The sequence below is a fragment of the Ylistrum balloti genome, unplaced genomic scaffold (assembly GCF_031769215.1).
Source record: "Ylistrum balloti isolate Yb309-2 unplaced genomic scaffold, AGI_CSIRO_Ybal_v1 Utg370584, whole genome shotgun sequence".
Classification (NCBI taxonomy): Eukaryota; Metazoa; Mollusca; class Bivalvia; order Pectinida; family Pectinidae; genus Ylistrum; species Ylistrum balloti.
In genome coordinates, this window is record NW_026782363.1 from 319114 (window position 1) to 333343 (window position 14230).

A 14230-nucleotide genomic window follows, 5' to 3' on the forward strand; every position below is an offset into this window, starting at 1 on the left:
TGATGTTATGAAAATATTCACATCAACAGGTTAACACCATGTTGATGAGGTTTACTAATTGAGCAGATTGTTACCTTCATGTACATTGCAGTATTGACTGAAATGATGTCTTCTTAAGTCTTTTCCTGTGCTTTAAACTTCCTTAACCTGTGTCTTATAATCATTCATTATACATGTATCATAATGAAATGAAATTGGTTTACTAAAAGTTTCCTTATGGAACAAGTCTTTTGATTGTCATTTTCTTGGTGGAAAAGATATTGGTCCCAGTTGAAGTACATAGAGGGGTTTTGATACCTATGTTGTAAAAATACCACGAGCCTTTCATCTTCCATACATTTCCCCTACAGAATTACTAGAACTGTTATATCAAAATATAATTCAAACTTGTCTTATAATGAAAATGTAAGACATGACGTCATTGTGGACAGAGGTGTGATATATCAGTGATGGACACCTAAGACATGACGTCATTGTGGACAGAGATGTGATAAATCAGTGATGGACACCTAAGACATGACATCATTGTGGACAGATATAGATCAGTGATAGACACCTAAGACATGACATCATTGTGGACAGATATAAATCAGTGATGGACACCTAAGACATGACATCATTGTGGACAGAGATGTGATAAATCAGTGATGGACACTTAAGACATGACATCATTGTGGACAGATATAAATCAGTGATAGACACCTAAGACATGACATCATTGTGGACAGATATAAATCAGTGATGGACACCTAAGACATGACATCATTGTGGACAGAGATGTGATAAATCAGTGATGGACACTTAAGACATGACGTTATTGTGGACAGATATAAATCAGTGATGGACACTTAAGACATGACATCATTGTGGACAGATATAAATCAGTGATGGACACCTAAGATTTGACATCATTGTGGACAGATATAAATCAGTGATGGACACCTAAGACATGACATCATTGTGGACAGATATAAATCAGTGATGAACACCTAAGACATGATGTTATTGTGGACAGATATAAATCAGTGATGAACACCTAAGACATGACATCATTGTGGACAGATATAAATCAGTGATGGACACCTAAGACATGACATCATTGTGGACAGATATAAATCAGTGATGAACACCTAAGACATGATGTTATTGTGGACAGATATAAATCAGTGATGGACACCTAAGACATGACATCATTGTGGACAGATATAAATCAGTGATGAACACCTAAGATTTGACATCATTGTGGACAGATATAAATCAGTGATGAACACCTAAGACATGATGTTATTGTGGACAGATATAAATCAGTGATGGACACCTAAGACATGACATCATTGTGGACAGATATAAATCAGTGATGAACACCTAAGACATGACATCATTTTGGGATTCCCTAAATCAGACACAAGGAAATTTATTATTGTTAAAAGGTTTAAGGAAATGATATCGGTAAATGTATGAAGAACATGGTTGTGGTTCAAATGAAATGAATCTAAAATATTCACAATATGCTCTTGTAATTAGTTATAATACAGAAGTCTCATACTGGTCCCTGTTATAAAGATTGTCTTTGTATACAATTTAAATCTCACGACAGGCAATGGTGTTTAAACATCTTTCTATACTACTGACTTGTGTTGTACCGCTGATTCAACAGTGACGTAGATTGTTTTTAAATTTCACACAGTAATTTTGATTTTAATAGCACATCATTATTTAGTGTTTTTACACAAGACAGAATTGACATAAAATACTTGTGTAATTGTTACCTTACTGGAACAGCTGATTTTTTTTAAACCAGAAAATATTGTTACGTTATATATATAGTAATATTTTAGGTAACCAAACACGGAAAGTGTGGGAAAGAAATTTTATCTATTGAGAGATCTTTGTGAGAGTGTTATTATGTAAATCAAAGTCATAGATAGCACACAAGCCTTATTGATATAACATGGCATTGAGTTAAGCGACAAATATGGCTAAGGTTTTATTGCAGCGTCTGTTTCTGGCTGTCTAACCACTAACTTGCCAAGGATTCTTAGTTTTAGATATATCTGATTTTATTCACATTTCCGTTTCTTATTGATGTACTGGCATTCTGTTACCATGGTAATTCTACCAAGGACTGTACCAATGTCAGGATTGGTATAAGGTCAGATACCTGTCAGACAAGTCCCAAGCAGGACCATGTCTTTTTTGGGTACATGTAGTTACATCTGTCATGAGACAAACCCAGCCATACCATTCTACATATATAGCTTTGGATACCTATAGCAGATCACTTCTTCACTAACAACCTGGGATACATGTTGTCATTTAAGAGGCCCTGAGGTTTCTGTACAATTATTTTCCATATATTATTCAGATCATTAGATGTGAGGAATTTCAATAAGCGTCATAAGAGTATTGTTAAACATTAGAAATTCTTTCCGCAGAACATTTTTCTTTCACACAAACTGTTTAGAAACTCGAAAATTAAACTTAGATTTTTCTATATAAATAATTCTGCCTGATAGGCCTATAAATCGGCAACTTTTCTTCTTTATTGGTCTTTAAGAATCACTTTCCATAAATTTTGTGATTGGTTAGATGATATAGTGAATTTCTATAAGGGTATGTGTGTATCTGGGTTTAATATCCACCAATCTCCAGGGTTTAGTCCTAACTGTTGTTGTGCAATGTGGACATTGTGTTGCCACAAAGAGGTGAATTACCAGTACTCGGTACCCCATAATAGTAAAATCCTGCCACGATCAATAGGCTATGTATATCGCAAGGGTTGAAAATAGTGGTATGTCTAATGAGAGGAGGCTTTCTCACGGCTGTCATAACATTGGCCTCCCATTTACTTTGTAATATAAATTCTATTCAAAAGACGTCAGGTAGAAACAAGGTTATCAACAACTACTTCTAAGAGAAAAATTTTAACTGTAGATTTTTAATGTTATGTGTATTATTGAGGAGGCAGTGTTATACATTGAGAAAATTTAGAATAGATTGAATCTGGTTGAATTAGAAATTTAGAATGTAGTTTTAAAAATTTCTGTTGTATAAGGAACTTTTAGCTAGGAATAATGATTGTTTTATTCTCTGAACTAGGTGCATTGGTTTTGTATACCAGTTTGATTAAAATCATACTTATTGAAAAGATTGTGGTGAGTAATATATGTGTATATAAGATACAGCTATGATTTATTGTAATAGACTGAAGACTGCACAAGTCTTCAAGGAAATACCTATAAAAGTCTTTGTTGAACTGTTAGGGTTTTTAATGGAGTTATGACGACACATGACAATTATTTGTCTAGGTATCCAGTCATCTGATAGTTTTAAACAGGTGATACTTTTTCAACAATACTGACTGATTGTTTGTCTTGTTCTCTTTAAGTAGAAAAATACATATATCAATGTTATAAAATATTTTGTTGTTAATCTGAAAATTATTGTACAGATATTGTGTGTTGTTAATCTGTGACTTATTGTACAGATATTGTGTGTTGTTAACCTGTGACTTATTGTACAGATATTGTGTGTTGTTTACCTGTATATTAATGTACAGATATTGTGTGTTGTTAACCTGTGACTTATTGTACAGATATTGTGTGTTGTTAACCTGTGACTTATTGTACAGATATTGTGTGTTGTTTACCTGCAAATCATTGTACAGATATTGTGTGTTGTTAACCTGTGACTTATTGTACAGATATTGTGTGTTGTTAACCTGTGACTTATTGTACAGATATTGTGTGTTGTTAACCTGTTAAGTATTGTACAGATATTGTGTGTTGTTAACCTGTGACTTATTGTACAGTTATTGTGTGTTGTTAACCTGTGAAGTATTGTACAGATATTGTGTGTTGTTTACCTGTAAATTATTGTACGGTTATTGTGTGTTGTTAACCTGTGACTTATTGTACAGATATTGTGAGTTGTTAACCTGTGACTTATTGTACAGATATTGTGTGTTGTTAACCTGTCAATTATTGTACGGTTATTGTGTGTTGTTAACCTGTGACTTATTGTACAGTTATTGTGTGTTGTTAACCTGTGACTTATTGTACAGTTATTATGAGTTGTTAACCTGTCAATTATTGTACAGTTATTGTGTGTTGTTAACCTGTGACTTATTGTACAGATATTGTGTGTTGTTAACTTGCAAAGTATTGTACAGATATTGTGTGTTGTTAACCTGTGACTTATTGTACAGATATTGTGTGTTGTTAACCTGTCAATTATTGTACGGTTATTGTGTGTTGTTAACCTGTGACTTATTGTACAGATATTGTGAGTTGTTAACCTGTGACTTATTGTACAGATATTGTGTGTTGTTAACCTGTCAATTATTGTACGGTTATTGTGTGTTGTTAACCTGTGACTTATTGTACAGTTATTGTGTGTTGTTAACCTGTGACTTATTGTACAGTTATTGTGTGTTGTTAACCTGTGACTTATTGTGTGTGTTGTTAACCTGTCAATTATTGTACAGTTATTGTGTGTTGTTAACCTGTGACTTATTGCACAGATATTGTGTGTTGTTAACTTGCAAAGTATTGTACAGATATTGTGTGTTGTTAACCTGTGACTTATTGTACAGATATTGTGTGTTGTTAACCTGTCAATTATTGTACAGTTATTGTGTGTTGTTAACCTGTGACTTATTGTACAGATATTGTGTGTTGTTAACCTGTAATGTATTGTACAGATACTGTGTGTTGTTAACCTGTGACTTATTGTACAGATATTGTGTGTTGTTAACCTGTAAAGTATTGTACAGATATTGTGTGTTGTTAACCTGTGACTTATTGTACAGATATTGTGTGTTGTTAACCTGTAAAGTATTGTACAGATATTGTGTGTTGTTAACCTGTAAATTATTGTACAGATATTGTGTGTTGTTAACCTGTGACTTATTGCACAGATATTGTGTGTTGTTAACCTGTGACTTATTGTACAGATATTGTGTGTTGTTTACCTGCAAATTATTGTACAGATATTGTGTGTTGTTTACCTGTGACTTATTGTACAGATATTGTGTGTTGTTAACCTGTAAAGTATTGTACAGATATTGTGTGCTGTTAACCTGTAAATTATTGTACAGATATTGTGTGTTGTTAACCTGTGACTTATTGTACAGATATTGTGTGTTGTTAACCTGTAAAGTATTGTACAGATATTGTGTGTTGTTAACCTGTGAATTATTGTACAGATATTGTGTGTTGTTAACTTGTGACTTATTGTACAGATATTGTGTGTTGTTAACCTGTGAATTATTGTACAGATATTGTGTGTTGTTAACCTGTGACTTATTGTACAGATATTGTGTGTTGTTAACCCAGATATTGTGTGTGTTAACCTGCTTATTGTACAGATATTGTGTGTTGTTAACCTGTGACTTATTGTACAGATATTGTGTGTTGTTAACCTGTGACTTATTGTACAGATATTGTGAGTTGTTAACCTGTAAATTATTGTACAAATATTGTGTGTTGTTAACCTGTGACTTATTGTACAGATATTGTGTGTTGTTAACCTGTGACTTATTGTACAGATATTGTGTGTTGTTAACCTGTGACTTATTGTACAGATATTGTGTGTTGTTAACCTGTGACTTATTGTACAGATATTGTGTGTTGTTAACCTGTGACTTATTGTACAGATATTGTGTGTTGTTAACCTGTGACTTATTGTACAGATATTGTACAGATATTGTGTGTTGTTAACCTGTGACTTATTGTGCAGATATTGTGTGTTGTTAACCTGTGACTTATTGTACAGATATTGTGAGGTTTAGATTTATATTCCATTATTGTGTGGGACTACCATATGGAAAATATCTTCTACAGACTTTTGGTTCTAATCATTTAATTACAAAGGCACTGTTTACTCCTTGAGCTAAAATGTCACATTTATCAAGTATGGCGCAGTTACCTGAGAAAACAATACTAAAGGTTACAATAATAAAACTGGCCATTAGGCTGTACGATATGGTATAATTGGGGGTTAATCACAGATACTGACCCAGCCAAGATAATTACTCTGTTACAACAGCTAGACTTTGATGTGAAGCTTTATCCTTTGTGACAGGGGAGGGGATACGTCCCATAACAAAACCCCCCACTGGTGGGTTATCTTTTAAAGGGAGATTATCATAAGCATTTCTGGTTTATGTCTGAGAGATAAGCTGTAAGGAATGTGGGGACATGGATAGGCATGTTTACCGGGAATCAGTGGTACTGTTAGCAAACCTCCAACCACGGACAAAATTGTAGATTCATTAATATTGTCCTTCAGTCTTTTTCCCCATCATTTCATGGCAGAAGTGTGATTAAGTTAAATTCACTTCTTATTATGTTGTTATTGGGTTTTTGTCAAAAAGGTTTTGAGAATTAAGTAATATAGCTATAAAATCTTCAGACTGGTTTGTATCTATCAGAACTACATAGGGAATGCTACATATTTGTTTAATCCTGATGATACAGAGAAGTGGAGACACATGAGACATATAAGTACAAGTCATTCTTGTAAAATTGTATCAATTTGTTGTTATAGTAGATCTTTCGTATCAAGTAACTTTTTAACAATGGGCTATTTTACATGTAGCAATTATGTTAATGTCTGTAGATTAAAACTGTAAGAGAATAGTAACCTAACACAAGTAAACAGTGACATAACGGGGTCATCTATTGTACTTGGGGACATCTATTGTACGTGGGCACAAAATAGAATCTCACAAATTTGTTAAGAGGGACACAGCTGTAGAAAAACCCAAGTATTTCTTGAACTCTTTCACACCAGATTGACACAGAGTTAAAGAATGTTCATAGATTATATTGTCACCAATGTAAAGAAAATGATAGGCTTCTCAAGCACTGAATTACATAGCTACGGTAAGAAAAAGATTTTTCCCAGCTTTGTAAGGTCTCGATTGTCCTAATTAAGAAAAAAAATATGGTAGCCTTTCAATTCAAGATGGCAAAATTACACTTGCTGCACTGTGTTCTTCAAATTTGTATTCCAAAGGTGATAGAGTTCTTACAGAGGTAATCCATCAGACATTAGATTACAGCTCCCAAGCCCTTACATCTGTACATAGACAAGTACAGCTCCCAGGCCCCTACATCTGTACACATACAAGTACAGCTCCCAGGCCCCTACATCTGTACACATACAAGTACAGCTGTCAGACCTGTACATCTGTACACATACAAGTACAGCTTCCAGGCCTGTACACCTGTACACATACAAATACAGGTGTCAGGCCTGTACATCTGTACACACACAAGTACAGCTTCCAGGCCTTTCCACCTGTACACATACAAGTACAGCTGTCAGACCCCTACATCTGTACACATCCAACATACAAGTACTGTTCCTAGGCCCCTACATCTGTACACATCCCACATACAAGTACTGTTCCTAGGCCCCTACATTTGTACACATCCTACATACAAGTACTGTTCCTTGGCCCCTACATCTGTACACATCCCACATACAAGTACTGTTCCTAGGCCCCTACATCTGTACCCAATCCCATATCCAAGTACAATTCCCAGGCCCCTATATCTGTACACATCCCACATACAAGTACTGTTCCTAGGCCCCTACATCTGTACACATCCCATATACAAGTACTGTTCCTAGGCCCCTACATCTGTACCCAATCCCATATCCAAGTACAATTTCCAGGCCCCTTATATCTGTACACATCCCACATACAAGTACTGTTCCTAGGCCCCTACTTCTGTACACATCCCACATACAAGTGCTGTTCCTATGCCCCTACATCTGTACACATTCCACATACAAGTACTGTTCCTAGGCCCCTACATCTGTACACATTCCACATACAAGTACTGTTCCTATGCCCCTACATCTGTACACATCCCACATACAAGTACTGTTCCTAAGCCCCTACATCTGTACCTAATCCCATATCCAAGTACAGTTCCCAGCTCCCTATATCTGTACACATACCATATATAGGTACAGTTCCTTGGCCCCTACATCTGTACACATCCCACAAACAAGTACAGTTCCCATGCCCCTACATCTGTACACATACCATATACAGGTACAATTTCTAGGCCCCTACATCTGTACACATCCCACATCCAAGTACAGTTCCCAGCTCCCTATATCTGTACACATACCATATATAGGTACAGTTCCTTGGCCCCTACATCTGTACACATCCCACAAACAAGTACAGTTCCCAGGCCCCTACATCTGTACACATACCATATACAGGTACAATTTCTAGGCTCCTACATCTGTACACATCCCACATCCAAGTACAGTTCCCAGCTCCCTATATCTGTACACATACCATATATAGGTACAGTTCCTTGGCCCCTACATCTGTACACATCCCACAAACAAGTACAGTTCCCAGGCCCCTACATCTGTACACATACCATATACAGGTACAATTTCTAGGCCCCTACATCTGTACACATCCCACATCCAAGTACAGTTCTCAGGCCCCTATATCTGTACACATACCATATATAGGTACAGTTTCTAGGCCCCTACATCTGTACACATCCCACAAACAAGTACAGTTCCCAGGCCCCTACATCTGTACACATCCAACATACAAGTACTGTTCCTAGACCCCTACATCTGTACACAATCCCACATCCAAGTACAGTTTCTAGGTCCATACATCTGTACACATCCCCCAAACAAGTACAGTTCCCAGGCCCCTACATCTGTACACATACCATATATAGGTACAGCTCCCATGCCCCTTCATCTGTACACATCCCACATACAATTACTTTTCCCAGACCCCTACATCTGTACACATTCCCACATTTATAATGCTGGGAATCCCACAGGCCCATATATATTATAATTAATTGAATTAGTTTGTTGTCTTTATTTGGAATTTCATTTAAGTAAACAATATTTCAGAGAAGCCTAGTGTTTTGTTCAGTGTTATCATGTTATGTACTCTAAGAGAGTTGAATAGGTAAAAGAGACACTGATCCAATGTCATTCATGGCCCTATGAATTTGATTTCTTACTGTGTTTTTTGCTCTGACACATTTTAAATGAGAAGGCATTCATGGCCTTTAATGAATTAAATTTCTGACTGTAGTGTTTCTATGACACATTGTAAATGAGAAGGAGACAAGGCCCACAATAGCACTAACACTATATCTGTGACATTATTTAAAAGGAGAAGATATCTAGCAAATGACTAGAATGGAATGGAGACATTTCTTCCATATTTAAATAGAGGTATCAGTAAGGGCTAAGGTAACCCCTGGTGAACTTTGTATACAAGGGTGGTGGACCACATACACTGTTGGGCGATGCACCAGTCGATAATATAAGCTGACAGTGACTTGTATGGACATGGCACTTCAGGAGTCAGGTAACGCTTGATCCACCTGTTCATGCAAAACGCACTGTGCGTCATCTGCTTGCTCTACACAATACATGGCGTACCTGGAAGGCCTTGGATAGCTAGTGATAGGCAATATATAGTTGTCCCAGACACTAATTAAGTAATAGAAAATTTAATGTTTTGTGTTAATTGACTTCTACAAAAGGGTTGTGTGAAAATTTGTTGGTGGACAGTGAATATTTTAATGAATTCCTCCATTTTCTGGAGCTATGAGACTGGAATGAAATTACAGATTTTATATTTGCTGTGGAATAATTTCTGGATTCTTTTTCTTGGCATTTGGGAATTTTATATACAAAATTTGTTACATCCCAGCATCTGCAGAGAGGAATTTGACCTTTAAATAGTAAAACAACAGGACATTGTATAGCTGTTGACAAGTGTACTACAGACAGCTGTATGTAACAGGTACAACACAATGATGTGCAGTTTTAAGCATGTTTCATACAGTTTATTGTATTTTTTTAGTGAATTCAATAGATTTCAGGTGAATTTGGGACAACGCTATTGTTGCTAGAGGAACAGTATACCTTTGATTAGTTTTATAGCCATTAGCCTGATTTATGAGTGACCATAGGACTGACCATTGGCTATCAAAGAAAACATTATATCTACACAAAAGGAACTAATTTCTGATGGCTGATAAGCAGGACACCCCTAATGTCAGGCAGATAACATGGTCCTCGACTTTTATGTAGGGGGCTAACATCCCACTTGTCACTTTACAGCTTCACTGGCAAGTGTGTTGTGGTCAGTCTAACTAATGTTACTACACTGACAGACTAAAAGGTCAAAGTGGACACGTACAGGTAAACTAGTACAGGTGAAGTGGCCAGTGACTGACTCACTGGAGTGTGTTTACTACAAGGGTTATTCCTGGAATGTTACAACTCCGTTAATACATGTGGATCAAACTTCTCTCTAAACCAGTCATTGTAAGTCCAACGTTTCTGTCGTAAACACATTAGGCAACGATTTCACAATTTCTAAGTCTAATCTCTTCAGAGAAGATTCACGTTGAGCGTTACTGCATTAAGTACATGTCTACCGGATTATTCACAATGTGAAGGAAATTTCATTGTATGTGTTTGATTCGTTATGGGATTTCTTTAATGATTAAAAGTGTACTGTTCTGTATGTGAATTGGTCTAAATAGCCTGGGAACATAAAGACGTGTTCCTCAACATGAGACCAGGTAAGTTGTTGACATCTCGGGGATAGTAACGATACGACTTGTTTGAAACAGATTGGAGATTCATGGTTTGGGTTTGAACTTTGCTTTTTTGTGTTGATGATTTTAATAGGGAATTTCATTATTTTGTTGATACCATCCATGTTTTATTATTGTTTAGTAACATAAATAATTCTAATCGTTGTATTTATGAGAATCACAGTCTAAGTAGAAGCAGGTATATTAGTTGAAAGTACATGCGTCTCATCATAGTCAACAGTAGATTATTTAGAAACTTTGCAAAGCTAATTAGTTCATGGCTGCCGCGTGTTGGAGAAAACTGAACTTTGGGAAACTTTGTGGCTGTCACATTCTGTAGAAAACCAAACTTTGGGAATTTCAATGGCTATCACAGGCTGTAGAAGATTTAACTTTGGGAACTAAGTGGCTATCACAGGCTGTAGAAAACTTAACTTTGGGAAACTTGATGGCTGTCACATGCTGTAGAAAATTTAACTTTGGGAATTTCAATGGCTATCACAGGCTGTAGAAGATTTAACTTTGGGAACTAAGTGGCTATCACAGGCTGTAGAAAACTTAACTTTGGGAAACTTGATGGCTGTCACATGCTGTAGAAAATTGAACTTTGGGAAACTTTGTGGCTATCACAGGCTGTAGAAGATTGAACTTTGGGAACTAAGTGGCTATCACAGGCTGTAGAAAATTTAACTTTAGAAAAGTTTGTGGCTGTCACAGGCTGTAGGAAACTTTCCCTCTAGTGCAATTGAATGCTCCATGAAAAAAATTATGATAATTACTTGTTTATCTTATAATAAGTTAAAATGTGAAGTAGGTAGATTAATGTAGCATTAATAATGACTAAATGTCATACAAATAAGTACCAGTAGCTGTGGCAAATGTGTTTGTAACTCTCTTCAAGGGTAAATCAGGAGACCAGTGCACCCCTCCCCCAACCTGCTGCCCCCTCCAATTTCTATAACAGAGACTTAAAGGTGCTAGTTACCTTTCTCTCAGGAGGTTGGTGGGTTTTAGCAGTTAGTGTTCTCTTTCTTTTCCTTGTACTGATTTAAATCTAAGGTTGAAGATTGATTGTTAGATGGGGAAGTAGGATAGTGTGATGGTAATTATCAGGCGAAGATTCTGGTTTCAGTCACTCCTTTATACATGGCAGTTGAAAAAGAATTTTAAAATAGTTCGTAGTGCTAGCAAATTAATCTAATCCAACCATCTGTAAGAACTCTTTCCTTTTTAAGATTCAAATTTCTTAGTATTCAACTGCAATGGGTGTTTAGTAATTACAAGCTTCACCACATCTGTACTCACTGAGATAATTGTGGAGAGTTGAATCAAACTTTATATCTGAACAAGTCAAAATCTGATACTTATGTTAGATTTCAATTCCTAGGTATATTGTTTCTTTGTGGGAAAAATGACTTGCAAAGATTAAAGTATAGCAGATTGATCTTATATTTCATACTAATCTTGAATATGTGGATAATCTGATCAGAGAATATTACATTTACCTGTGCCAAATTCTTTTAAAGACCCTCAAAAGCTGAGTGTTGACTTTCAGTCAAATGTTAAACAGGTATTATTGGTGTTTTTTTATTGTAGCTCAAGGTGAAAAGATCATAAGTGTTTTAACAATAAATTTTTAGGATCAGACTTAAGATTTGCCTGCAGCGTCAACACAACTGACTTCTTGAGTATGGTTTTCAATTGAAAAGGACAGATTATTGTCAAGATCAATTTCAAAGGTTAAGAAATGATGAAAGAAATATTTTGACTTTCCTATTTAACTTGCCAGGGGGTCTTGTACCAATAAAATTAGATTATTGCAGGTCATGAGAGATGATTTGGAACCTGAAACATCAAACAGTTTTTCTGTGTAATGATAACCACTGGATTCTTTGTACAGTGGGTGACATAACAAGATTTGTGTGAAGGAGACATGTTTTATTAGGCCTGCTGACAGGTATATTGACCAGGGAGATGGACAGGTCAGCAGAATACTGGACACATTTGTTGTTTTTATGATGAGACTTTTTATTTACAACCTGTATTGGTGTTTTTGACAACTTCCTATTCCTGTAAGTGTTATAAGACTTTATAAAAGTGATACCAGTACAGTTGTTATAACTCAGAACTCTGGAGATGATTGTTACCTGTGTCCTGTTATATGGTACTTAATCTGGATTTTTTTGTGAAATTCTCAGCTACAATAATTTCTTTATAGAAAAAGTGGAAGTCGGTGAAAATTACCTATTTTTTCTACAATCAGTATTGTTCCAATTTTAAATCTACAATGGCTGAAGTTGGGAAAATTCATCTTGTTCTTTCTTCCACATAACCAGTTGAATGGATGAGGATTGGGTTTTTATCTATTTCTTTTTTAATGTTTACCCCAGTTCCTTTCCTATTCAGTTTTGAATGAGTGAATGTTGTTATCGTGGTTCAAGTTAATATTTAGATCTTATTTATTTTTTAATCACAATTTGTGTATATAAATATCAGGAAAGAATTAATCTGACATTATTCAGGGATTTTCCAATCTGTTAAATACCACCTGTAGTTGTTTATTACAACTTCCTTGTATAGAGAGTATACCACACAAGTAAAGGGATCAAGGTGATAATTGACCTAATTATTGACCTTATTGACATCTCGCATAGTGTTTATTACACTGACTTTATTTCTGTTCAATGTTCCACAGAAATCTGAGTGAGAGGTCAGAGCTACCTAATTCTCCTGGGTATACATTGTCTACTAGAATTTCATTATCTAATTCTGTCATTCTGTCGTTTGTAGGTGTCTACTAGAATTTCATTATCTAATTCTGTCATTCTGTCATTTGTAGGTAGAGGAAGAAGATACCAGAACGAAATGAGAGATCCAGCAGGAATTCCCAATGGGGTATGTACATTTCATTCTGGTTTTATTACTTTGACTAATTGTGTCAATTTATCAAGGTTTTCCACTGAAGAAAGGAAACATTTCGATATTTGATATACCATCAATGGAAATGCATTGATTCTAATGAACCTGTTGTGATGTTGGAAGCAATTTGTGTGTTAATACAATTCTCACAAGGACATTTTTCTTCAATTTAGTTATTTCATCTGCCATTATGTAAACGTGATTCATGCCATGTTTGAAAAGGCTTTATGAAATATTCATCGTATTTCGTGAAGTTGAAAAGAAAGAAAACGGTAATGATGAATTGGTGAAGCAGAAGTTAAAAAAACTATCAAGTGATTAGATCTGTCCTTGTAGAATCAATAATCAGTGATCAATATCTACAATAATTGTAATTAATTGACCGACCACTGGTCCATTGTATTGGTCACTAGCCTGTCAGGCCACACCTATTGTCATGGTGATATTGCTGTTAGCCATAGTGACTTGACAATCACCTTTGTTATCAGACATGAGAGTTTCTAATTCTGGTAAGGGCTGCCTAAGTTGTGGTTAATATACAGAACACATTACCAGCGTGAGCCAGTATAGACTGCAGACCTTTATTTCCTGTACTTGTAATTAGGTTACAAGTTTCCCATCATGTTTGATTTATCTAAATCAATCAAAATAATTTCTGTTTGTGTGGTGACCTGTATTTTTTGGAG

The 14230-nt window shown here is 35.6% G+C and overlaps 1 protein-coding gene across 1 annotated transcript in view; it reads left to right on the forward strand.

The window, feature by feature from the left end:
* The window catches only part of LOC132556681 (apoptosis-stimulating of p53 protein 2-like), an 82642-nt gene that overhangs the window by 31642 nt on the left and 36770 nt on the right, over window positions 1–14230 (forward strand). Inside the window, exon 5 of the mRNA XM_060221115.1 lies at window positions 13465–13520. Within this exon, the coding sequence (XP_060077098.1) occupies window positions 13465–13520 (56 nt within the window). The remainder of the gene's footprint in view (window positions 1–13464; window positions 13521–14230) is intronic.